Source organism: Oncorhynchus keta, chromosome 14 (genome assembly GCF_023373465.1).
Source record: "Oncorhynchus keta strain PuntledgeMale-10-30-2019 chromosome 14, Oket_V2, whole genome shotgun sequence".
In the NCBI taxonomy this organism is placed as follows: domain Eukaryota; kingdom Metazoa; phylum Chordata; class Actinopteri; order Salmoniformes; family Salmonidae; genus Oncorhynchus; species Oncorhynchus keta.
Genome location: NC_068434.1, coordinates 52,491,472 through 52,519,049, shown reverse-complemented (window position 1 = coordinate 52,519,049; position 27,578 = coordinate 52,491,472). Strand labels below are relative to the sequence as shown.

Sequence of the window (27,578 nt, the reverse complement as noted above, 5' to 3'; positions counted from 1 at the left end):
ATCCCTGTTCTCTCCTCTCTGCACAGACCATACAAACGCTCCACACCGCGTGGCCGCGGCCACCCTAATCTGGTGGTCCCAGCGCGCACGACCCACGTGGAGTTCCAGGTCTCCGGTAGCCTCTGGAACTGCCGATCTGCGGCCAACAAGGCAGAGTTCATCTCAGCCTATGCCTCCCTCCAGTCCCTCGACTTCTTGGCACTGACGGAAACATGGATCACCACAGATAACACTGCCACTCCTACTGCTCTCTCTTCGTCCGCCCACGTGTTCTCGCACACCCCGAGAGCTTCTGGTCAGCGGGGTGGTGGCACCGGGATCCTCATCTCTCCCAAGTGGTCATTCTCTCTTTCTCCCCTTACCCATCTGTCTATCGCCTCCTTTGAATTCCATGCTGTCACAGTTACCAGCCCTTTCAAGCTTAACATCCTTATCATTTATCGCCCTCCAGGTTCCTCGGAGAGTTCATCAATGAGCTTGATGCCTTGATAAGCTCCTTTCCTGAGGACGGCTCACCTCTCACAGTTCTGGGCGACTTTAACCTCCCCACGTCTACCTTTGACTCATTCCTCTCTGCCTCCTTCTTTCCACTCCTCTCCTCTTTTGACCTCACCCTCTCACCTTCCCCCTACTCACAAGGCAGGCAATACGCTCGACCTCATCTTTACTAGATGCTGTTCTTCCACTAACCTCATTACAACTCCCTCCAAGTCTCCGACCACTACCTTGTATCCTTTTCCCTCTCGCTCTCATCCAACACTTCCCACACTGCCCCTACTCGGATGGTATCGCGCCGTCCCAACCTTCGCTCTCTCTCCCCCGCTACTCTCTCCTCTTCCATCCTATCATCTCTTCCCTCTGCTCAAACCTTCTCCAACCTATCTCCTGATTCTGCCTCCTCAACCCTCCTCTCCTCCCTTTCTGCATCCTTTGACTCTCTATGCCCCCTATCCTCCAGGCCGGCTCGGTCCTCCCCTCCCGCTCCGTGGCTCGACGACTCATTGCGAGCTCACAGAACAGGGCTCCGGGCAGCCGAGCGGAAATGGAGGAAAACTCGCCTCCCTGCGGACCTGGCATCCTTTCGCTCCCTCCTCTCTACATTTTCCTCTTCTGTCTCTGCTGCTAAAGCCACTTTCCACCACTCTAAATTCCAAGCTTCTGCCTCTAACCCTAGGAAGCTCTTTGCCACCTTCTCCTCCCTCCTGAATCCTCCTCCCCCTCCCCCCCTCCTCCCTGTCTGCAGATGACTTCGTCAACCATTTTGAAAAGAAGGTCGACGACATCCGATCCTCGTTTGCTAAGTCAAACGACACAGCTGGTTCTGCTCACACTGCCCTACCCTGTGCTCTGACCTCTTTCTCCCCTCTCTCTCCAGATGAAATCTCACGTCTTGTGACGGCCGGCCGCCCAACAACCTGCCCGCTTGACCCTATCCCCTCCTCTCTTCTCCAGACCATTTCCGGAGACCTTCTCCCTTACCTCACCTCGCTCATCAACTCATCCCTGACCGCTGGCTACGTCCCTTCCGTCTTCAAGAGAGCGAGAGTTGCACCCCTTCTGAAAAAACCTACACTCGATCAGACCGATGTCAACAACTACAGACCAGTATCCCTTCTTTCTTTTCTCTCCAAAACTCTTGAACGTGCCGTCCTTGGCCAGCTCTCCCGCTATCTCTCTCAGAATGACCTTCTTGATCCAAATCAGTCAGGTTTCAAGACTAGTCATTCAACTGAGACTGCTCTTCTCTGTATCACGGAGGTGCTCCGCACCGCTAAAGCTAACTCTCTCTCCTCTGCTCTCATCCTTCTAGACCTATCGGCTGCCTTCGATACTGTGAACCATCAGATCCTCCTCTCCACCCTCTCCGAGTTGGGCATCTCCGGTGCGGCCCACGCTTGGATTGCGTCCTACCTGACAGGTCGCTCCTACCAGGTGGCGTGGCGAGAATCTGTCTCCTCACCAAGCGCTCTCACCACTGGTGTCCCCCAGGGCTCTGTTCTAGGCCCTCTCCTATTCTCGCTATACACCAAGTCACTTGGCTCTGTCATAACCTCACATGGTCTCTCCTATCATTGCTATGCAGACCACACACAATTAATCTTCTCCTTTCCCCCTTCTGATGACCAGGTGGCGAATCGCATCTCTGCATGTCTGGCAGACATATCAGTGTGGATGACGGATCACCACCTCAAGCTGAACCTCGGCAAGACGGAGCTGCTCTTCCTCCCGGGGAAGGACTGCCCGTTCCATGATCTCGCCATCACGGTTGACAACTCCATTGTGTCCTCCTCCCAGAGCGCTAAGAACCTTGGCGTGATCCTGGACAACACCCTGTCGTTCTCAACTAACATCAAGGCGGTGGCCCGTTCCTGTAGGTTCATGCTCTACAACATCCGCAGAGTACGAACCTGCCTCACACAGGAAGCGGCGCAGGTCCTAATCCAGGCACTTGTCATCTCCCGTCTGGATTACTGCAACTCGCTGTTGGCTGGGCTCCCTGCCTGTGCCATTAAACCCCTACAACTCATCCAGAACGCCGCAGCCCGTCTGGTGTTCAACCTTCCCAAGTTCTCTCACGTCACCCCGCTCCTCCGCTCTCTCCACTGGCTTCCAGTTGAAGCTCGCATCCGCTACAAGACCATGGTGCTTGCCTACGGAGCTGTGAGGGAACGGCACCTCAGTACCTCCAGGCTCTGATCAGGCCCTACACCCAAACAAGGGCACTGCGTTCATTCACCTCTGGCCTGCTCGCCTCCCTACCACTGAGGAAGCACAGTTCCCGCTCAGCCCAGTCAAAACTGTTCGCTGCTCTGGCCCCCCAATGGTGGAACAAACTCCCTCACGACGCCAGGACAGCGGAGTCAATCACCACCTTCCGGAGACACCTGAAACCCCACCTCTTTAAGGAATACCTAGGATAGGATAAGTAATCCTTCTCACCCCCCTTTTAAGATTTAGATGCACTATTGTAAAGTGACTGTTCCACTGGATGTCATAAGGTGAATGCACCAATTTGTAAGTCGCTCTGGATAAGAGCGTCTGCTAAATTACTTAAATGTAAATGTAGTAGTAGAGAGAACAGTCTATGACTGGGGTGGTTGGGGTCTTTGACAGTTTTTAGGGCCTTCCTCTGACACCGCCTGGTGTAGAGGTCGTGGATGGCAGGCAGTTTTCCCCCAGTGATGTACTGGGCCGTACGCACTACCCTCTGAAGTGCCTTGCGGTCGGAGGCCGAGCAATTGATGTACCAGGCAGTGATGCAACCGATCCGGATGCTCTCGATGTTGCAGCTGTAGAACCTTTAGAGGATCTCAGGACCCATGCCAAATCTTTTTAGTTTCCTGAGGGGGAATAGGCTTTGTCGTGCCCTCTTAACGACTGTCTTAGTGAGTTTGGACCAATCTAGTTTGTTGTTGATGTGGACATCAAGGAATTTGAAGCTCTCAACCACTACAGCCCCGTCGATGATAATGGGGATGTGCTCGGTGCTCCTTTTCCTGTAGTCCACAATCATTTCCTTAGTCTTGGCTACGTTGAGGGATAGGTTGTTATTCTGGCACCACCCGGCCAGGTCATTGACCTCCTCCCTATAGGCTGTCTCATCGTTGTCGGTGATCAGGCCGACACTGTTGTGTCGTCAGCAAACTTAATGATGGTGTTGGAGTCGTGCCTGACCATGCAGTCGTGGGTGAACAGGGAGTACAGGAGGGGACTGAGCACGCACCCCTGGGGATCTCCAGTGTTGAGGATCAGCGTAGCAGTTGTGTTGCTACCTACCCTCACCACCTGGGGGCGGCCTGTCAGGAAGTCCAGGATCCAGTTGCAGAGGGAGGTGTTTAGTACCAGGTTCCTTAGCTTGGTGAGGGTACTATGGTGTTGAACGCTGAGCTGAGTCAATGAACGGCATTCTCACATAGGTGTTCCTTTTGTCCAGGTGGGAAAGGGCAGTATGGATTGCAATAGAGATTGCATCATCTGTGGATCTGTTTAGACGGTATGCAAATTGGAGTGGGTCTAGTGTTTAGTGAGCCATTACCAGCCTTTCAAAGCACTTCATGGCTATGGACGTGAATGCTACAGGTCTGTAGTCATTTAGGCAGGTTATCTTTGTGTTCTTGAGCACAGGGACTATGGTGGTCTGCTTGAAGCATGTTGGTATTACAGACTCAATCAGGGACATGTTGAAAATGTCAGTGAAGACACCTGCCAGTTGGTCAGCACATGCCCAGAGCACACGTCCTGGTAATCTGTCTGGCCCCGCAGCCTTGTGTATATTGACCTGTTTATTAAAGGTCTTACTCCCGTCGGCTACGGAGAGCGTGATCACACAGTCGTCCGGAACAGCTGGTGCTCCCATGCATGCCTCAGTGTTGCTTGCCTCGAAGCGAGCATAGAAATTATTTAGCTCGTCTGGTAGACTCGTGTCACTGTGCAGCTCGCGGCTGTGCTTCCCTTTGTAGTCTGTAATAGTTTGCAAGCCCAGCCACATCCGACGAGCGTCGGAGCTGGTGTAGTATGATTCACTCTTAGCCCTGTATTTTGCCTGTTTGATGGTTCGTCGCAGGGCATAGCAGGATTTATTGTAAGCTTCCAGGTTAGAGTCCCGCACCTTGAAAGCGGCAGCTCTACCCTTTAGCTCAGTGCGAATGTTGCCTGTAATCCATGGCTTCTGGTTGGGGTATGTACGTACAGTCATTGTGGGGACGACGTCCTCAATTCACTTATTGATAAAGCCAGACTGATGTGATGTATTCCTCAATGTCATCGGAAGAATCCCGGAACATGTTCCAGTCTGTGATAGTAAAGCAGACCTGTAGTTTAGCATCCACTTCATCTGACCATTTTTTTATAGACCGAGCCTTTCCAGGCTCACTCCTCTCCCCCATTTAATCAGTGGCTAACCGGCGTACACGGTGAGGCGTCTCGTGAAGGTTTGGCCTCGAGGCAGGGGATTCCTGTACCGAGTTGACTGGGAGGGTTATGGCCCAGAGGAATGGTGCTGGGACATCCTAGACCCAGGCCTCATCGCTGATTTCCAACACCAGAACCCCGGTCAACCAGGTGTGCGCCCAGGTAGGGAGGGTACTGTCACACCCTGATCTGTTTCACCTGTCTTTGTTCTTTTCTCCACCCGCCTCCAGGTGTCGCCCATCTTCCCCATTATCCCCAGTGTATTTATACCTGTGTTCTATGTTTGTCTGTTGCCATTTCGTTTTGTTCGTCAAGCCTACCAGTGTTTTTCACCTTGCTCCTATCTTGTTCTAGTTCCTGTTTTCTAGTTTCTACCATTTTCCCTGCCCTAACACTGAGCCTGCCTGCCATTCTGTACCTTATGGACTCTGATCTGGATTTCCTGACCTCTGCCTGCCCTTGGCCTGTCGTTTTGCCTGCCCCCTGTTCTAGAAATAAACTTTTGTTACATCGACACTGTCTGCATCTGGGCCTTCTCTTGAAACGTCTCCAAGAGCTTTCCACACGAATTGTTCAACATTTGTCCATTATTCTTTTCAAAATTCTTCAAGCTCTGTCAAATTTCGTGGTTGATCATTGCTAGACAAACATTTTCAGGTCTTGCCATAGATTTTCAAGTAGATATAAGTAAAACATTTAACATTCCCTGTTTTCTTGGGAAGCAACTCCAGTGTAGATTTGACCCTGTGTTTTAGGTTATTGTCCTACTAAAAGGTGAATTCATCTCCCAGTGTCTGGTGGAAAGCAGACTGAACCAGGTTTTCCTCTAGGATTTTGCCTGTGCTTAGCTCCATTCTGTTTCTTTTTTATCCTGAAACTCCAAAGTCATTAACAATTACAAGCATACTCATAACATGATGCAGCCACTTGAAAATATGGAGAGTGGTACTCAGTAATGTGTTGTGTTGGATTTGCCCCAAACATAACTTTTTGTCATGAATAAAAAGTGTTAATTGCTTTGCCATATTTTTACGGTTTCGCCTTGTTACAAACAGGATGCATGTTTTAGAATATTTATATTCTGTACAGGCTTCCTTCTTTTCACTCTGTTAATTAGGTTCGTTTTGTGGAGTAACTACAATGTTGTTGATCCATCCATTCTCCTATCACAGCCATTAAACTCTGTAACTAATTTAAAGTCTGCATTGGCCTCATGGTGAAATCCCTAAGTGGTTTTCCTTTACTCCGGCAACTGAGTTAGGAAGGACGCCTGTATCTTTGTAGTGACTGTGTGTATGGATACACCATCCACAGTGTAATTAATAACTTCGCCATGCTCAAAGGGATATTCAATGTCTGCTGTTTTTACACATTTACCAATAGGTGCCCTTTGTGAGGCATTGGAAATCCTCTCTGGTCTTTGTGGCTGAAACTGTTTGAAATTCACTTCTCAACTGAGGGACCTTACAGATAATTGTATGTGTCGGGTTCAGAAATGATGTAGCCATTAAAAAAAAAAGTTAAACACAATTGCACACAGAGTGAGTCCATGCAACGTATTATGTGACTGAAGTACATTTTTACTCCTGAACTTATTTAGGCTTGTCATAACAAAGGGGTAAAATACCTGTTGACTCGAGACATTTCAGCTTTTCATTTTTTATTTTTTTATAAAGAAATTCCACTTTCAAGTGTGTGTGTTTTTGTCACTGACCCACACAATCTAAATATTTATTTTTTACTCAGGCTGTAACAACAAAATGTGGAAAAAGTCAAGGGGTGTGAATCCTTTCTTAATAAGGCACTGTATACGGAACAAAAATATAAACGTAACATGCAACAATTTCAAAGATTTTACACAAATGTTGGACAAAACTACACATTTTAGATTTACCTTTTATTGTCCCCCAGCACAAGGCACACCTATGTAATGATCATGCTGTTTAATCAGCTTCGTGATATGCCACACCTGTCAGATGGCTGGATTATCTTGGCAAAGTAGAAATGCTCACTAACAGGGATGTAATCAAATTTGTAAAATTTCCAGATGCCCCCTGACACAAGCCCCCTTGTTTTACCTTCTGCCCTGGAAGAGAGTGTATAGTGCATGGGCATTATTAAGGACAAAATAGACAGAACACATAAGGTGTATATAAACACCCTTTAATTCTGATTGCCACACATATGAATTAAGGCATAAACAGTATAAAAAAGCAACAGCAGTTTCCATGTTTAATTGATTCCAAAGTAACTTGATACACTGTGTGAATTACACTCATCATGCAACTTCATTTGAAGAGTTTCTCTAGAGATGTCAATACTTGTAAACAGAGTTTGTAGCACTATTCAAGTAATAAAACAACCACTGGGACTATGCAAGTAATGTGCTGTAATGTAAATCACAATACAATGCATTGAAATGAAAACAAACATAAATAATAAGCATTTAATACTATGTCATGTAACTATACAGAATATATACACCACAGTTCTATGGCACTGGTAAAATGTGAAGATTTACTCTCACACAAAGACAATACAATCAACAAGTGGCTACAGTCAAGTACAGTATACAAATGTAATTAAGTAATACTGGGAGGACCACTTTATAGACTCTTGCACTTCAATTGCAGTTTCCCAACGGAAAAAAACATTGGGATAATACAAATTTCAGTACATTCAACCATATGATTTACATTACGATACATGTGCATATAAACTTTGTAGCATGGCAATTTATGGCTGATTCTATGACACTATGGGGTTTGTCACGTGTGTTTTCAGACAGGCATCCAAAATGCAAAATACTTAAGTCTTGTTACTTGATACATATCTCCACCAATATTACAATTACCACTACTCTGACTCTTATAAAATATTGATTAAATCGCAAATGAAATTGGTCTCTGCCTCCCATAGAGGCTATGAATATAACACCATGGAATTGATGCCTGTAAATCTTCTTATCCTCATGTGAGCCAGTCACATGGTTTTACTTCTTCCCTTCATTATCTGTAGAAGCAGAGTTCATGAACATCTTATTTGATTTTAGAATGATTTTATATACAATACCTACCTCTCACAGTAAAGAAAATTGAATAAAGTTTACTTCATGTCATTATTCAGTACTGATCCTTTTCTCTTTTGACAAAAGGATCAAACAATAGGCCTATCATAGAGAGGGTATGGATTGGGCAACTAAGAGGACATACCAGTTGAAGATGAGTGTACCAACACCTTCTGGCTGGAAACCAGGGCTCTAGAGCTTATCCCTTCAAAAGAGAGATGAGATCTAGCTATATCTAATGAACTATTGTGCTTTAGTATAGGTAAAGAAAACAACATATTATAGACATAATAAAGCATGCCTTCCTCTCAATCACAGACTTATTGTTTTTAGAAATTAAATATACAATATTTTCAACATAAAATATTCTTTTCACTTTACATTTCAATCATTCAGGAAACGTTTGTTTACCTTGGAAAATGTCGTACTGCCCAGACATGAGTGGGTAGCTCATTCCAAGATGTGTATGATGATGAGTGTGAAGGTGCCTGGCAAAGGGAACATGGTTCCTCTCCCGGTCAGTCTCTCTCTCTCCTTCAAGGGATCCTTTCTCACCAGGCTATTGACAAAAAGTGTGATGCTTTACTCAAATATATCTTTGTAGTACTGTATATGCAGTATGTATCGCACACTAATATCATAATTTCAACAGCATGTCACAGATCACACTTGCAATAGGGCTAGTATCTCACAGATGCTCATTTCAATTTCCTCTCTCTTCCACCATAAACTGATGCATGTTCATTTCATGGATTCCCTTTTGCTTTATATTTTTCAGCCTCAATTCTGCCTATACTTGATGGACACTCACCGCAGGGGATTTGCCATGGTATGGCAGATTGTGGTGTTGCAGAAGCTCAAGGGCAGTAGACTCACTGGCTGGCTTACTGCTCACACTACGGCTGTTCTGAGTCAAATCTGACTCCTCTCTGCCTGCTGTTTTCCCATAGAGAGGATAGTGGAAACCTAATATGTACAGTACAAAACACAATTTAGAAAACAGCCCTTCAATAAATTCATTCACAATGCCAGGCCAAATATCAATCTCTTTAACAAGACACAAACTTGGCATGAATCTTGAACACGTGATATAATCCAAAATCTTAAATACACAAAATATGATGAAGCAAAGAAATTCAAGCAAACAACTCGATTTCAGTTTCTATTGCCCATTGTAGTCATAATTTCTCCAACCATATAGACTTACGTGGGTAGTTATGCACCAGGGTGGGTGACTTGACCGTGTAAGAGTTGTTGCTGGGGTCACACATCTGTAGGTATTGGTAGGAATGCTGGTACTGGATATAGGGTTGTTGTTGGGGGTTCATCGCTGGTGATACAGCCACCCTGGCACTCTGTGATTCCTCAGACATGACCCCTATTGGCTGCTGCTCCTCTAGCCTATCACAGTCCTCTATGTCTGATGTGGTGACGTTCTGGTTCGTGGCCTTTTTGAGCTCTACTCCCAACTTTGTCACTGGCTCAGAGGGCATCTCCCACTCCTTAGACATGTCAGCATTTAACTCCTCTGAGCTCTGGCTAAGCTCTTCACTTTGCTGCTCCACATTATTGGATTGATTTGGGCGGGACCAGCATTGGACTTCTGCATGCTAAATCGATGAGGAAAAGTGTTGTTTGTGATGGGTTTTCTTAATATTTAATTGAATACCAGTAATCCCAGTTTGTGAATTGACAAGTCAATCCATCAACTGCAAATTCAACATTTGTCTCAAGACCAACTTTTCTTTTCAAATGTTCCTTACTTAGGTACTTATGTTAAATGTTTACATTTACATCTAAAATTGGGTTACGTCCTTTAGTAGTATGGCCATCTTAGATTTGACCGATAAAATAAAACTTATCTTCCTAATCTGTCTTCTTGAAAATATTAGGCAAAAGGACATCTACAGTACCACATAAACAGCCTTTACCTGGACTAAAGGTTTACATAATGCAACAATCTGACAATCTGACCTTCACAACAGTCGTACACACCAACATCCAAATAGCTAAAGACAGAGTGAAAAACTTACATTTGAAAATGATACATTTGAGTCCAGATCTGTCTGATTATTTGGATTCATGGATGATTTCATTTCATCACTGTCTTTGACAAGTCCCTGGTTTTCTGTCATATTGACAAGCATTGGCTTCCCTTGTGGCTGTGTGGTCAGAGTCTGGGGTCGCTCATCCATTTCTGCAAACGAGAGCCCAGGTTTGGCACAGCACGTTTTCACAGAGTCTGTCCCCTTAGATAATACAGATGTCGAGGTTATCATGTGTTTCAACTCATCTGGTTCTCGGTTTGCTTGACCTCCTCTCTGCTTGGTGATTTGCTGCTGATCACAGCACTTGGATGCAATTAAGAGTTTTTGATCCATGTAAAGACCTCGTGCATACTGGCCGTAGTACAAGGACTGGGCAAGAGCCGTGTGTGTTTGTGTCATCGCCATCTGAAGCTGGGACTGCGAACTTGAGTTGATGACATCAGTCTTCTTCGAATCAAATAATTCCGGGGTGTTTCTCCCCTCATTGTCCTCCTTTTTGCATTTACTGTCTTGAAGGGTGGAGGTCTTATGGAAAGCAGCTGTGTTTGACTGGCCGGTCTGCATGTAATTCTGAATATAGTAGGGGTCATATCCGTGGTAAAAAGGAGACTGGGGGTCTTTGACAGGCCCTGCAGGAATACATACAGCTGGAGGAGTCTTTGGATTTAGATTGGGATTGTTGTTTGAGTTCATCTCAGAGGCTGAGATGGACCTTGGACTTTTGGACCTAGTGTCTGAACGGCAGTCTGAACCCCCATCATCACCTGCATCCGATATGTCTGAGTATGCCGGGCTGTTAGTTTTGGTGGTGGTGCCATCTCCACTTTCAAGGGAGCCACAGTCCAGTCTTGAAGAGCTACCTATGGAAGGACTAGGAGAGTTGTCAGTGAACGTGTACACTTTGTCAGCCTCAGCTCTGATGCTGGCCATTCTACTCTCCTGAGACTCCGTTAGACTGTTCATGACGTCTTGTTTGCTCAAGTGCTCTTTCAGAAGGCTTCCAGAAGGTTCTTTTCCCACGACCTTTCCCTCGTCCATCTTTAGTTGAATGCTATCGCCATTAGAGGTCCTTGTGTCTTTATTGTGTTTGTCTTTTAATCTTCGTTTGTCTTTGTTCCTGGTCTCCTTGCAAGTGACTAGGGTTGTTTTACCCAGACTTGGCTCTACCATGATGTTTAACTTTGGCTTGATGGGTTTAAGTGAGAGGTTCTTTGTTGTAGTGACACCAACAGCTACTGATGGGGAAGACTGCTGTGTGTTGGCTTCTGTTGTGTTAGTGGAGAACACAGTGTTGGGGATTGCAATCAGCTTTGGGGGAGCAGGAGCTATAGGCCTGTTGGTTCTAGATTTAGATGAACACTTCTCAACTTTCCCATTAACCTTTTTCCCTTTATCACACACTCCCTTCTTATCGATCAAACCCTCGGCTTCAAGCTTAGGCATCTCCACAGAGGAGTTCCTATCAGTAACAAGGCAATTTTCCAGTACCACAGTCATGTTCGAGATGATTGGCAAGTTACTCAAGTCATCAATGAGTCCCTCTTTGATCAACGAATTCCTCCTCATTTTAGAATTCGCCATGGGACTATGATCACTATTGAACATTAATCGTCTGCTTTTTGGAGACCCTATTGTAGAAACCTTATATAGGGGGCTGGGCTTCTTTGATGAGCTATTGGTTATATCAGAGCAGTCGAAAGTCATGTTACTGAGGGACTCCTCACAATCAGACAGTCTGTCCTCAATCTCAGCCTCAAACTCTGGCTTCCGGTCCACATCTAAGTGTGCATGTGTCTGGTGGTACCGCAGCCCATTGATATGCTTGTATTTCTTGTTACAGTGAGGATGGGGGCAGTCTATCAGTATGGGAGAGGTACATGCCGAATCGTTAAAGGTAGGATCCGACTTTCCCTGTGGAGTGGAAGGAGCACTCCGGGACTTGGCACGGATCCTCTTCCCGTTTCCATTTTTCATGTCATCTGTGACTAAACTCAAATCCAGATCAGTCGGTGGTTTGTTTTTCCTCTTCCCAGATGGGATGGAGTTTGGCTTGATCTCCTCAACTGTGAAAAAGGGAGGTGTTCTGCAGTTATTGATCAGATTAAGGCTCCCTCTTCGGCCCTTGCTGTGAATGCCCCCACCACGGCTCTTATGTGGCAGCCCTCGGACCTTGGCAAGCCCAGGTTCAACACAGGGTCGATCCGGGATGGCCAGTCGCATCCTTTTACCACGGCCACGGCCACCTGGCAGATCAGAGTCACTGGATGGTGACTCACAAAATCTAGAAGAAGAAAATATATACACATATATATATATATATATATATATATACACTACCGTTCAAAAGTTTGGGGTCACTTAGAAATGTCCTTGTTTTTGAAAGAAAAGCAATTTTTTTTGTCCATTAAAATAACATCAAGTTGATCAGAAATAGAGTGAAGACATTGTTAATGTTGTAAATGACTATTGTAGCTGGAAACGTCTGATTTGCTATGGAATATCTACATAGGCGTACAGAGGTCCATTATCAGCAACCATCACTCCTGTGTTCCAATGGCACGTTGTGTTAGCTAATCCAAGATTATAATTTTAAAATGCTAATTGATCATTATAAAACCCTTTTGCAATTATTTTAGCCCAGTTGAAAACTGTTGTACTGATTAAAGAAACAATAAAACTGGTCTTCTTTGGACTAGTTGAGCATCAGCATTTGTGGGTTTGATTACGGGCTCAAAATAGCCAGAAACAAAGAAGAACTTTCTTCTGAAACTCGTCAGTCTATTCTTGTTCTGAGAAATTAAAGATATTCCATGCGAGAAATTGCCAATAAACTGAAGATCTCGTACAACGCTGTGTACTACTCCTTTCACAGAACAGCACAAACTGTCTCTAACCAGAATAGAAAGAGGAGTGGGAGGCCCCAGTGCACAACTGAGCAAGAGGACTGTACATTTGAGTGTCTAGTTTGAGAAACAGATGCCTTCGAAGTCCTCAACTGGCAGCTTCATAAATAGTTCCGCAAAACACCAGTCTTAAAGTCAACAGTGAAGAGGTAACTCTGGGATGCTGGCCTTCATCACAACGTGCCATTGGAACACAGGAGTAACAGTTGCTGATAACGGGCCTCTGTACGCCTATGTAGATATTCCATTGCAAATCAGACATTTCCAGCTACAATAGTAATTTACAACATTAACATGTCTACACTGTATTTCTGATCAACTTGATGTTATTTTAATGGACCAAAAAAATGTTTTCCTTTCAAAAACAAGGACATTTCTAAGTGAACCCAAACTTTTGAACGGTAGTGTATATATAGTAAACCATACAAAAAAATCTATACAAAATTGGGTGTATGACACGGAAATAAAATCAATCAATCAAATCCATCAAAAATGACATAAGTACTCATTATTGAATACTTACAATGGTAATGACATGCAACAAACATTGTCACTGACAGCTTTCTTGGCAACAGAAAAGGCTAAAACAAAATAGGCTACTCATATACTATTTTTCAATACTATACAACAAAGGATGAATATTTATTATTACCTGGGTGGTGCCCAGTCATGCTTGGTACAGTCCAAAAGAGTCCCCACATAGGTTCTTTTTCTCCATGTTACATTGACTACAAGGACACCTACAATTCAAAAAGCAAAAAGGAGCATGTTACATTAAAGACATTTTAAAATGATGTGCTTTGAACTGTGGCATGGATGGAGGTCCAGTTGACAACCATGATGGCATTGTGATAACTTTTTATCACATGAAATGACATCAGACTGATAGATGGGATCCTCTTTTTGTGGCTTTTATGGAGGCTTGGTCTACGTCCCAAATGGCACCCTATTCCCTATATTGTGCAATTATTTTGACCAGGGCCCATGTAGTACACTATATATAGGGAATAGAGTACAATGTGGGATATAGCCTTGTTCTTACCACAGCACCAAGAAGGCTGAATCATGTAATTTACCTTTTTTTTACACAAAGAATGAATAACATTTTAAAAGCCAATCGCCCTCTGTGATTTCTCCAAGACAACCAAAAGTCGAGAATGAAGATATTCGAGAATCAAATAGATATTGCACATTATTATTTCACTGTACCGAGTATATTCAAATGCTTTTACAGAAGTGATTTGTATGAAAACATATTACACCTTTATCTTGCCTTGGCAAATGGCCATAAAAAATTGTTTGGATTCTAGTCTAATTTTCTTGAAAGTAAACACTAAAATCTGTGAACTGCAAACCGAAATGTCTTGTTGTGACAATTTGAATGAGCTCTGCAATTGAAGGGTTTATGTCCAAAACACAATAAACTTTTCAGATGTGCATTTTTTCATCTGAAATTAATGCTCATGGGTCCCTTTCTATGTGCATTAATTATGGCTGTTATCAAACTTTCAAACATTTAGTTTAGGTGTGCTTTAAAATGTGTTTTATTGCTAAATGTGATATCCAGCACACTCGTTTTTTTCCCCCCAAGATGCTCTATATCCATTGTCCAGGTGGATGGAACGTTCCATATGGTTTTCGCAGCTAGTGCGAAAGTGAGTCATTTTGTGAATCATTTCCATGATATTTGTCTGTCCAATCATAAGTTACGTCTCTCTAAATATTTTTTCCACCTTTAGGAATGTAATCGCATTCCATTTGGGTTAGGGGGCTCCCGAGTGGTGCAGCGGTCTAAGCCACTGCATCTCAGTGCTAGAGGCGTCACTACAGACCCTGGTTTGATTCCAGGCTGTATCACAACCAGTCGTGATTGGGGGTCCCATAGGGCGGCTCACAATTGGCCCAGAGTCATCTGGGTTAGGGTTTGGCTAGGGTAGGCCGTCATTGTAAATAAGAATTGGTTTTTAACTGGCTTGCCTAGTTAAATAAAATAATGTAGGCTAACCCCTGGCGGGCAGTGTAACTCAAACAATAAGAATCCATTCATCCAACCTTGATCAGCAACTTAATGTAAACGACTTTCAATGTCCTTATTCTTCCTTAAATCCTTCCCTAAAATGTATAGAATGCAATTCAAAAATATTGATTTATCCTAATGAAAAGAAACCTGTAAAACCCCCATACAATTTTTCCAAAAGGAAAACACACATTGTATATACACTGTTCATCCCCTGGATACAATGAATCACTAATGTTATATTTGTTCAGTGTTCAGTGTTCAATGTTCAGTATTTCAAACAAAATCATGTCCGTCTTTTCACTAGCCCCCCAAAAATAACTCTCTCTTTCACAACATGTGTTTTTCAATTAATATACATTAGCCAACATTCCTGAAAATAAAATCAAACCCCTCAATTGCATTTTGATATGCATACATCAAAATCTAGCTCACAGTCGGGGGGACATTAAGATGGTGGTCTGCAATTAGCATTTGCCTAATCAATATGCACTCGGCATCTCTGCAGCCCACGAACGCTAAGGTGTCTTACTTAGGGAGGTCCCATGGCATAGCTTCCAAATAAGACGGCAACAGCCTTTCTCTTCAAATCCGAGTTTTACAGGAATAATAGGCCTCTTAAACACAGAACACACATCAGATGAATTCTCTCATGGTCTGTTACACTGTTACATCAGCAGAGAGCCTTTAATTAAAACCAGCCTTGAATACAAAAGCCTTTTCTAGCTCACAAATCACTTTGTTGGCCGTGTGCAAAGACCAAATTCAGTTTTATAAGTGACACTCTAGTACTCAAGTGAGCCAGCAATGTTGCTTTCTTCAGTGAAGTAGATTAAATCGAGCCTCTCGGTTTTGGGCTACTGTAAATACGGTTATGTTTACATCTCCGCAAGGCTAAGGCCTGTCTTTGATCAGATGATAATTATTAATACTGGCTTACCGTTAATAATATTACCGTGGAATAAACTGTTTTATGCCCACTGATATGAGCGACTGTACCAGCCTTTCATTCATGGTCAATCATGTACATGCTGAACCACATGGTGGAATGCTGAAATTTTAGGAGAGCTGGAGGAATGGAATCCTCACCTTCCTCAGTCTCATGCCACACAATGCCCTCCAGGTTGACACTGGTGCCTGGCTGACAAGGGCCAGGGCGACATGAATCGGTGTCTGGCCCTCCATCTTGTGTGTTGGTTCCTATGGATCTGGTCCTCACCAGAAGTTGCTTTGAGATGGGTGAAGAGAAGGGGGCATTGGACATTGGGCTTTGAGGGCCGGGTGGCGGGGGTGCAGGCACTGTAAACATTGAATCCACCTACGGAAAGGAGGAGGAGGAGTCAAATATCACCTCTGACTTTTCAACATAAAAGGCCCAAAGCAGCCGTTTTTACATCAATATCAAATCATTTCTGTGTAACAATTATTTTACTGTAATAGTTTTCCATCAATAAAATCACAAGAATTATATAGCTTTTTAGCAAAAAAAAATTCTCAAGCAAGAATTTTACTAGGACTGTCTTGGAGTGGTTTGAGTGGGGAGGGGAAACTTAAAACTAGCTGTTATTAGGAGAGAGCTTTGAAACTCTCTTTGTTATTGGTCTATTAACCAATTTCCCGCCTGGTGATGTCATCATGCAAGCCAAAACTCCCACCCATGCAAACAGGCGGATTAGAAGGTCCTGTATAGATTGAATTTTCTACCAGAAACTATCAGAAAATAACACCAATCACATTTTTTTCACATGTTACAGTGTTCATTTTACCAGCTGTTGTACAATACAGTGGCTTGTGGAAGTATTCTCCCCCCTTGGCATTTTTCCTATTTTGTTGCCTTACAACCTGGAATTAAAATCGATTTTGGGGTGGGTTTGTATCATTTGATTTACATAACATGCTTACCACTTTTTTATTGTGAAACAAACAAGAAATAATACACTAATAAACTTGAGCATGCATAACTATTCACCCCTCCAAAGTCAATACTTTGTAGAGCCACCTTTTGCAGCGATTACAGCTGCAAGTCTCTTGGGGTATGTCTCTATAGGCTCTATAGGCTTGGCACATCTAGCCACTGGGATTTTTGCCCATTCTTCAAGGCAAAATGGCTCCTTTCCCTTCAAATTGGATGGGTTTCTGTTGGTGTACAGCAATCTAGGATGATGCAAATTTTTGCAGCTTTTTGTTAAAAATCGCGCAACATTTCAAAGTCCTGCTACTCATGCCAGGAATATAGTATATGCATATGATAAGTATGTGTGTATAGAAAACACACTGAAGTCTCTAAAACAGGTTAAATCGTGTCTGTGGCTATAACAGAACGTGTTTAGGAGTAAAAATCCCTGGTAAAACTGTTTACCAAAAACACAAAAAAAATATTCATCCGCCATTCAATGTATTGTCTAAGGCGACAGAAAATAAATGAGGATCCCCTGTAAACGCCTACAGCTTCCACACGATGTCGCCAGTACTGGCATTTCATGTCTGCTTTATCCTTGGTTAGATCACGTATAGGCCCTTCCTGTCTTGAGGCGCACCACAGGATGTTGTGAAATTGTAAACATGGACGATGATTTCAAGACTTGCTGCTATCGAATACAGATCGCCCTGTGATCAATTTTATAGATTATTAACGTTTATTAATACCTAAAGTTGGTTTAGAAAAGTAGTTTGAAGTGATTTGTAAAAGTTTATAGGCAACTTTTGTAATTTTAAAAAGTGACGTTGCGTCTTGTAAAGGGGCATTTTCCAGGATCAGACTGGCCTTCAGCAAATTACATTTTGGGTATACAATGACGGATTTAATCGGGAAAAAGACCCAATTGTGATGTTTATGGGACATATAGGAGTGCCAACAAAGAAGCTCGTCAAAGGTAATGAATGTTTTATATTTTATTTCTGCGTTTTGGGTAGCGCCGGCTACCGCAAAATCTGTTGTTTAGGTGACGGTCTGCTATTCTGGGGGTTCATGCTATCAGATAATAGCTTCTCATGCTTTCGCCGAAAAGCATTTTACAAATCTGACTTGGTGGCTAGATTCACAACGAGTGTAGCTTTAATTCAGTACCTTACATGTGTGTTTTAATGAAAGTTTGAGTTTTATCAAAAACTATAGGTGGCGCTCTAAATTTCCGCTGATCTAATCCCGCCAGAGGAACACTCCTCCATTTAAGGTCATACCACAGATTCTCAATTGGATTGAGATCTGGGCTTTGACTAGGCCATTCCAAGACAATTAAATGTCTCACCTTAAACCACTCGAGTGGTGCTTTAGCAGTATGCTTAGGGTCAATGTCCTGCTGGAAGGTGAACCTCCGTCCCAGTCTCAAATCTATGGAAGACTGAAACAGGTTTCCCTCAAGAATTTCCCTGTATTTAGCACTATTCTTCAATTCTGACCAGTTTCCCAGTCCCTGCCGATGAAAAACATCCCCACAGTGTGATACTGCCACCACCATATGCATGATGTTCTCGGGTTGATGAGCGGTGTTGAGTTTGCGCCAGACATAGTGTTTTCCTTGATGGCCAAAAAGCTCAATTTTAGTCTCATCTGACCAGAGTACCTTCTTCCATATGTTTGGGGAGTCTCCCACATGTATTTTAGCTCACACCAAACATGTTTGCTTATTTTGTTCTTTAAGAAATTGCTTTTTTCTGGACACTCTTCCATAAAGCCCAGCTCTGTGGAGTGTATGGCTTAAAGTGGCCCTATGGACAGATACTCCAATCCATGCTGTGGAGCTTTGCAGCTCATTCAGTGTTATCTTTAGTCTCTTTGTTGCCTCTCTGATTAATGCCCTCCTTGCCTGGTTTATGAGTTTGGTGGGCAGCCCCCTCTTGGCAGGTTGGTTGTGGTGCCATATTCTTTCCATTTTTTAATAATGGATTTAATGGTGCTCCATGGGATGTTCAAAGTTTCTGATCTTTTTTTATAACCCAACCTTGATCTGAAATTCTCCACAACTTTGTCCCTGACCTGTTTGGAGAGCTCCTTGGTCTTTATGGTGCCGCTTGCTTGGCAGTGACCCTTGCTTAGTGGTGTTGCAGACTCTGGGGCCTTTCAGAACAGGTGTATATATACCGAGATCATGTGACAGATGAGATTGCACACAGGTGGACTTTATTTAACTAATTATGTGTCTTCTGAAGGTAATTGGTTGCACTAAATCTTATTTTTGGGCTTCATAGCAAAGGGGAGGCACGCACCACTTTTCTGTTTTTTATTTTGTGTTATGTTTCTCATTTCACTTCACCAATTTTGACTATTTTGTGTGTGTCCATTACATGAAATCCAAATAAAAATATATTTAAATTACTGCAACAAAATAGGAAAAACACCAAGGGGGGTGAATACTTTTGCAAGGCACTGTATGACACAAAACACAGAAAAAAAATGTTTTTTTGATTGCACTGGGCCTTTAAGCATCCTGATCATTAATTCATAAATAATCTCATATCTATGTTCATCATAGGGATGGTAATAAACAACGGAAAGTGTTGTTTTCCAAAGCATATTGGTAATTTCATAAAATTACAAGCAGCTATTGACAATTAATCTTCAAAAAAATACATATCTTTGAATACCAGTGATGTACACATTTCAGCAGTTTAATGAAATATTCTAATGAAAATAGCATTTCTGCATGACCTGAGAAACAAATAAAAAAGAACAAGCAATACTATTGCTTTGTGTTGTAACTGCAAAAAGATTGTCATTCATGTATTTTTGCTATTTAGGTTTATATGCAGTGCTGAACATGTTTGTACTTCTGACTAAATGTGTTATGTCATTTTAAAATGTTAATGTATGCATATAACATCATTTGAAAGAGAAGTCATTCCTAAAGGGTTGTTTGTGTCTGATCAGATACATATGAAGGGACAAAAACAAAGACTGATGCATGCTCCCCTGCTTTGATTGCAAGATGCAATGCCACAGTCCTGTACCCTCCCTCTCTCAGACAGAATCACTCAGCAAACGTCTCAAACATTGACCACAATGATGAGTCAAAAACCTAGGGCTTGTCTTCATCACGAATGCCTTGTCTTGTAACCATAAAAGCAACACAAGCGTTCATTGTTACAGGCTATGTGTGATTTTAATATGCAGCACGGTGAGGAGCTGATAGCCAAGAGGAGGGAGAAAAGATGGCTACCGTTCACACACTCCACTTCCCCTGCTGCTGAGTGAAAAACACTGATTACTGGTGGCATCTGTCATGGAGAAAGATAGGCGTCTTCTCTTGTAACAAATTAGATTAAATCATTGTAAAAAAAACAACTGCCTATGTAGGTTGGGACTTTGTGGTGTCCCTACTAAGCTATTTAAGATAAATCAAATTAAAAGACTCAGGTAAAAATTGTGGAGAGTGTGGGACTGTTCCCTGAGAACAATCAATGGTGGGCAATAGCCTCCAATAGCATTAACATTAACCATAAATTACAGAAACTGTAAAAGGATAAGCATAAGAAATTAGTACCCGAAGAAACTTCCCTTCCTTTTGCTGTGGAGTTTCAGTTATATTATAAACAAAATAGAGGACATGCTAATAAAATAAACTAATCGGGTTAGGATACAACTGATGGGTCTGAGATTATGGTGATTCCCCAGGTTTACATCTGGTTATAGCCTTTCACATGTCACAGCTATGCAAAACCTCTCTGCTTGCGTGTGTGCTTAGGGTACCTTGTCATTATATTCATTATTAAATCATTGTCCATATTGTAAATAACATCATATATTGTAAATAATAGTGTGGTAGTGTTTTGTAGCCACATCACTGTACATTATATATTCGTTTGTCATTCTTAGCCTATATTTTGGGGGGATGTTCTGGCCTGGGCCCTTGGAACTGCATTCTTGAACAGCTGTGTGTATTCTGTGCACATAAAGGATTACCATGATATAACTGTATCTCTATTAGGCTGCTACCTTACTCATGCATAAAACATCTGCCAAGTAATCCTGTTAGGCTACCTTTCTTATGAAAAAAAATATTCCACGGCAATTAAGATAATAAGATAATGATTGGTGGCCTACATGTTTTAAAACGTGCATTAAGCTTACCTTTTCTGTTCTCAGTTTCTTTGCCGTTGTGACAGTGTCGTCATTCTTCCTCACAACAATAGCGCTGCCCTTTATTCCACAATCCAAACCGTTTTTGGTAATGTCTTCCATTCTGCCCCCTGCACAATGACACGGATTCGCTTTGCTTCCGAGGGTGCATAAATGGTCAGGTATAGAATTTAAGATGGGACTTCTTTGACCATCATGTTTCTCTTTCCTCGTTCTGAAAGCATCCCTCTCCCTTTTCCAGCCTCTGATTAGATTTTTTCCCTTTTTTTCCCCTTTGCCTTTGGCGCATGAAACGGTTACATCACTCGACTTTGGGTTGCTGACCGCCTGGCCCAGTGCTGAATTCATTTCAAATGCCTCTATGGGGCGTCCTCTCAGCGATACCACACAGTGCGAGGACCGACGGCTCAAAACCCTTAGAAGTTTTGCTTCGTTTGAATCTATATTTCCTCGATTCCTTGCTGAAGTGTCCCTGGATTTGAACGGAGGGAATTGTTAGTCTGTCTGATAAAGCAGATGCGTTTGAACAATTGGACAGCTCCTCACAATCCGTCATCGTCCCATTTTTTCCTTGAAAAAATCCACTAATCTCCTGTCTTTGTCGATCTCTCCTCAAATCAGCATTCAAGTCAATTCTCAAATTGCCAACCGCAATCACTGACGGGAGTAGTAGGCTGCGTGTCAGCCTAGCTGGTTAACAGTATTCTATTGTGAAATTGACTGACTTGAATTATGACAGAAAAACGGTGATACCCCCTGACTTCACAAAAGGAAGTCATAGTCAGATGCCTTCTATCATGTATAAATTGTCATTAGGCTACCTTCGGTTCAGTGTAGACCTACAGTATATCTCATTTAATGAATAGAATATTTTTTTTAAACAACCAAAAGTATTGTGGTGTAATATACCCCATGGGGTTATGAGGACACCTCCTGTTGTGCAAAATTGCTCAATGTATCCTGCCATAGCCCGATGGTGTCTCAAACCTGGGTACCATAGCCATTACACCAAGATGTCACAGGCTAAGGCCTACTAAGATATACTACGGTCGCTATATTCCCTTTTCCTATTCTAACTGTTTGGGAAAGGCTGCAGGTAAAATAAAGGGAATCTAACGGTAACTCTAAGTTGTGCAATGAAACCAGCACACACGTAAATAATGTTTCAGCAACCTGGACAGCACCGCAATCAGTGCTAGGTAAAACAAGGATCAGCGATGTCAGCAACACGGCCAATGGACAGAGCCGCACCCAGCTCAAAACTCATAAAGATTCAATACACCTGTGTCGTTCAATCTAGTTGCTAGTTGGGCTCTGTGCCTTCTGGCAGACCTTTGCCATGCTTTGCTATTGTTCCCTAATCCCCCGAATTAGAAATGTGAACTAATAGTGAATAAAAGTATAAGATCATTGCTCAATATCTCCCCCCATAGGTCCTTAAGCCTGGGTTTGCCTGGGTAAGCGTATTTGGGGGGTATCCTGACTGGGACTTGAAACTGGATGTCCTGCAAACTGTCAGTCAAACACCTTAGCCATTACATCAAGAGGTCCTAACCTCTTGACAAGGGCACTGGGGGTTGTGATAGGGCCACTACAATTGTAACACATATGATTTCACACTGTTGACACTAACATGCAAATAATTATGTTTGTGAGATTTCTATACATTAACTTATAGCTTATAAACTACCAACATGGCCAAATGTGTATTCTACAGAAAAAGGGTGTGACTTCTCCCTAGTGTGCCTCATGGCATTGTCATATTGAGTCTACCATATTGCCCAGCCAACCACTTGACAAGAATTCCCCTCTGTCTGCCAATCCTTGCATCCGAGCAACTGTGTCAAACCACTTATAAACTATAGATATTTTTCTTCTCTTTAAGCCCATCACGCTCTAGAATAAAGCTCAACAGTCAACAGCTAGCAAACCATTAGATTCACCGCTCAAATAGGGAAGTATCCTGGGATGCCTAACAAAACAATACCTGTCAATAGTCACTCCTGTTGTCCCTATAGCAGGGATTTGAAGTACTGATTCAATATTGAATGTGATTGTGTTGATATGGCTGTTCTAACATTACTGTACAGAGGAAACCACAATTGACTGAATTGATGTATAAACTGCTTTTGCACAATGACAGATATTGGGTTTAATATCACTTATCTTTTTGTATTTACCACTTACAGTGAAGTGAAAAGGCTTTACTCCATTCCATTTAAAACAATTATTCTAATGTATCATTATGTTGGTTGTCACTGTAGACCTTTCCTAAACATTGATAACTATATTCATGAAATATCAGTCATTCATTGAAGTTAACATCTTCAAAATGCCTTTGTCTGGGACCAGGTGTGCATGAACCTGTTAACATTTCCAATGCTGCCTATGAGTGGTCATTCACTTACTGACGCATAACAAATATGGGCCAAGACTCAGTTGTTGTAGTTCAGCTGTCAGATCACTTATGCAGAAGCCCATCAGAGCAGTCTTTGAATTGCAACCTCTTATCTCTTCAATGGAGAAATATCTTAAGATAAGATAATATCTTATCTTAACCCTTGCCTGTCCGCCTACCCCTGGGCTGGTGTTGTAACGGTATGTTATTTGACCTTTTTCAGTAGGCTGTGTGTCTGTTTGGTGCTTTACATCTACATAAGAAAACCTGTAACATCATGCTACGTTTCTGAGACAATCATCCCTTTCCTCCACATGTTTGTATATGCTAAAATGGCGAGATTATCAAGACTGGAAGTCTTCTGTATGATTTCTATGCACACCAACATAATGCCAATACGAAACTATACAGAGGGTTATTTGTACAATGGGTCAGCCTGCCATCTACTGTAGGTTTACACAATACACACTTGTTGAAGGGACTTTTTCTTCCATCTCAGTTCTGTAAGCAAATATTATTGTAGTCTAGGCCTACTTATTAGGCATATTGTGTTGGGTCAGCTATAAAACTATCTTATGCATTTTCAATTTGGCCAAAATACTTTCATGGGGCAGGTGTTATACAGTATGTGTAACGGTTTTCCTCCTCTTCTGAGGAGGAGTAGGAAAGATCGGACCAATGCACAGCGTGGTAAGTGTCCATATTTTAATGAAATATAAATGAACACTGAATACAAAAGAACAAGATAAATAAATGAAAACCGAAACAGTTCTGTATGGTAAAACACAGACATAGAAAACAACTACCCACAACCCATAGTGGGAAAACAGGCTGACTAAGTATGGTTCTCAATCAGAGACAACGATCGACAGCTGCCTCTGATTGGGAACCATACCAGGCCAAACACAGAAATACAAAACCTAGAATAAACAACATAGAATGCCCACCACAACTCACACCCTGACCAAACTAAAACAGAGACATAAAAAAGGAACTAAAGTCAGGACGTGACAGTACCCCCCCTCCCAAAGCTGCGGACTCCGGCCGCAAAACCTAAACCCATAGGGGAGGGTCTGGGTGGGCATCTGTCCGCGGTGGCGGCTCTGGCGCGGGACGTGGACCCCACTCCACCATAGTCTTGGCCCAACTAAGTGGCGCCTTTGGAGTGGCGACGCTCGCCAGCGACTTCGGACTGGGAACCCTTGCAGCGGGCCCGAATAGACGGGAGGCTCCGGCAGCGCCGGACAGGCGGGAGTGCAGGGCGACTCTGGCAGTGCCGGAGTGAAGGGCGACTCTGGCAGCGCCGGAGTGAAGGGTGACTCTGGCATCGCCGGAGTGAAGGGCGACTCTGGCAGCACCGGAGTGAAGGGCGACTCTGGCAGCGCCGGTGTGAAGGGGAACTCTGGCAGCGCCGGAGTGACGGGCGGCTCTGGCAGCTCCTGACTGACGGGCGGCTCTGGCAGCTCCTGACTGACGGCCGGCTCTGGCAGCTCCTGACAGACGGGCGGCTCTGGTAGCTCCTGACAGACGGGCGGCTCTGGCAGCGCCGGACAGAGGGGTGGCTCTGGCAGCTCCGGACGGTCTGGAGAACCTGGAGGGAGGAGACGGAAAGACAGCCTGGTGCGTGGAGGAGGCACCGGATGAACCGGGCTGTGGGGGAGCACTGGAGCTCTAGTGCGCAGCCTTGGCACCACTTCTCCAGGCTGGATGACCACTTTAGCCAGGACCCTCCAGAGTGCAGGCACAGGTTGAACCGGGCTGTGGGTGAGCACTGGAGATCTGGTGCATACCACTCGCACCTCTCCCTTAGGCTCAATACCCACATTCACCTGGCACGGGCGGAGTGCAGGCATAGGACGCACTGCACCCTCCCAGCGCCCCGGAGACACAGTACGCAGAGCCGGCTGGCACAATACGCCCTGGCTGGATGCCAACTCTCACATGGCACTTGCGGGGGGCTGGCCTATAGCGCACCGGGCTATGAGCGCGTACTGGTGACACAGTGCGCTTGACCGCATTGCACTTGACCGCATAACATGGTACCTGACCAGTACTGCGCTGGGTTATCTAGGTGAATTGTATTTCTATGTTGGCCTAGTTTGGTTCCCAATCAGAGGCAGCTGTTTATCGTTCTCTCTGATTGGGGATCATATTTAGGTAGCCAATTTCCCATTGTGTTTTGTGGGATCTTGACTATGTATAGTTGCCTAGTAGCACTGTTAGCGTCACGTCACGTTTCGTTTGTGCTTTTTTGTTGTTTTGTTGAGTTTTGATTTATTAAAATATGTGGAACTCTACGCACGCTGCGCCTTGGTCCAATCATTATGACGAACGTGACACTAAGATGCAGGTCAGCAGTAGACCTATCTCTTGAAGCAAACAATGATAACCAAACAACCTCAAAACTATTTAGCGGCACCCGAGGAAGTTAGAAAACGTACTAAAGGAAACCTCGAGAATGACGCAAGAGATTATTAGTAGGTTTATGTGCATTCATTTTAGCTCAAAAATAGGCTACCTTATTTCGATCCATTTTAATATGTAGTCAAATCAATATTTACGTGGTCTTAATGTTTTATTTTGATTTAGAACAATGATATTAAGAATAACTTTTATTTATTTACATTTTAATCTCACATTCACTTAAGTAGGCTATTTGATGTTAGAAGAGCTCCTTATTTAATAATACTGAATGAACCTTTCCATATTTGTATGTCATTGAGATTGTGGTGATGAGCTAATTGTCAAATATGGAACAATATGCGCAGGATAGCCTACCACACGGTAACAACAACTCTTAACTTTGTAATAGCCTAATCTTTATTGACTTCATTAATATCTTACAGTTCAGATGCAGAAAATGTGGGAGAGGACAAACATAGCAGAAATGGGAGACCTGCTTCTGGTCAAACACTGACAATAGAAATTGCATCTGGAAGAAGAAAATGAGCACTTGGGAGGTGTGAAAACTGCTCAAATCTTATTTTAACACTTGGCACAACTTTTTTTTACAACAGTCAGTTTATTTTGGTGTTGTAGTATGGGCTGCTGCATAAATACTACCAATAGGTTACAGTTATACTTAGATACACGTTTATAACACTTGAGCCATAGGATATGATATCTTAGCAGAGCAATGTCATATACTCTGTATAGTTCTCTAATAGACCGAAGACATTCGACCATTCACTACTGTCACAAAATCAAAGTGATGGTGAGGACGAAGTCTCAGTATAATCAGTTTAGCTCTTCATCATTATTACACTGGGGTGAAGTTTCCCCTAGGTAGAGATTCATGGGGAACTTCACTCTAGACCGATTATCACAGGAAGTCATCTTTTCACTAACAATGGTAGTGAAGGAATTACAGAGAATTGTCCTCGTTATTAGTAAGGCCACTTCTTGAACTGAAGATAATGTAGCAATCTAATAGTGTTGGTCTTCCCTCAGCTCTCCAAGACCATTGGTGACCCGTCGTTCAGGGCAGGTAAGGCAGAGCCCCACTTGTTTTGAGCCCCACCTGTTTTGAGTCCAATATCAGTTTGCAACCAATGTAAAAATATATATATATATATAATTGAGTTAATGAAGCTGCATACAATAATTTTCAATTTTTGCTTTCTTGAGTAAGGCAGATATTTCAGTCTAGCTCAGTGCTTTCTGTGACGGTGGGACAGCCAGCGGAAAATAAGGAGCGTAGGCGTTGGTAATGTTCTCTAGTTGCGTCAGTGATTGGCTCAGTGTTCTGTCACTCATGGCGACACTATGTCAACGCAAAATCTATGGGGAGAGCTGGAAAATTCTAGCCCCTGGGTGCTGTCATAGATTTACATTAGAAGTACCCATCCAAGAAGGCTCAAGGTCATTGGCCACAGATAAAATTACGTCAAATCACGTAATATCTACCGTAGCTTTGTTCGGACTGATCATGCCAATATCATACTTTCAAAATCTTAGCTAGCAAGCTAGACAAGCAGTCATCATCATGAGTCACGTTGACAATCTACTGGCAAATCGTTTTCAACACTTGTCATATGAACAGAAATTATAGATCAAATGTATCCGTGCTTATCGGCCATTGGATATAAACATTAACACAAGTTGGAAATGGCAAATTCAACAATGAGGAATCAGTGGCTAACTGCAAGCGGACTCTTC

At 43.1% G+C, this 27,578-nt stretch overlaps 1 protein-coding gene across 2 annotated transcripts; it reads right to left on the bottom strand.

Moving 5' to 3' along the window:
* Positions 1–7,058: 7,058 nt before the first annotated feature.
* Positions 7,059–21,677, bottom strand: znf608 (zinc finger protein 608). Of its 2 annotated transcripts, XM_035786453.2 has the most exons (9): positions 21,014–21,677; positions 16,036–16,264; positions 13,582–13,669; positions 10,012–12,307; positions 9,186–9,588; positions 8,790–8,944; positions 8,390–8,537; positions 8,124–8,183; positions 7,059–7,923 (listed from the first exon to the last, which is right to left on the bottom strand). In XM_035786453.2, the coding sequence occupies exons 1-9, from the start codon at positions 21,368–21,370 to the stop codon at positions 7,904–7,906; spliced, it is 3,756 nt and encodes a 1,251-aa protein (XP_035642346.1). In that variant the 5' UTR covers positions 21,371–21,677; the 3' UTR covers positions 7,059–7,903. The 2 variants fall into 2 exon arrangements, with proteins under 2 accessions (XP_035642346.1, XP_035642347.1); XM_035786454.2 differs by lacking the exon at positions 8,124–8,183 and having other exon boundaries at positions 21,014–21,676.
* Positions 21,678–27,578: the final 5,901 nt, after the last annotated feature.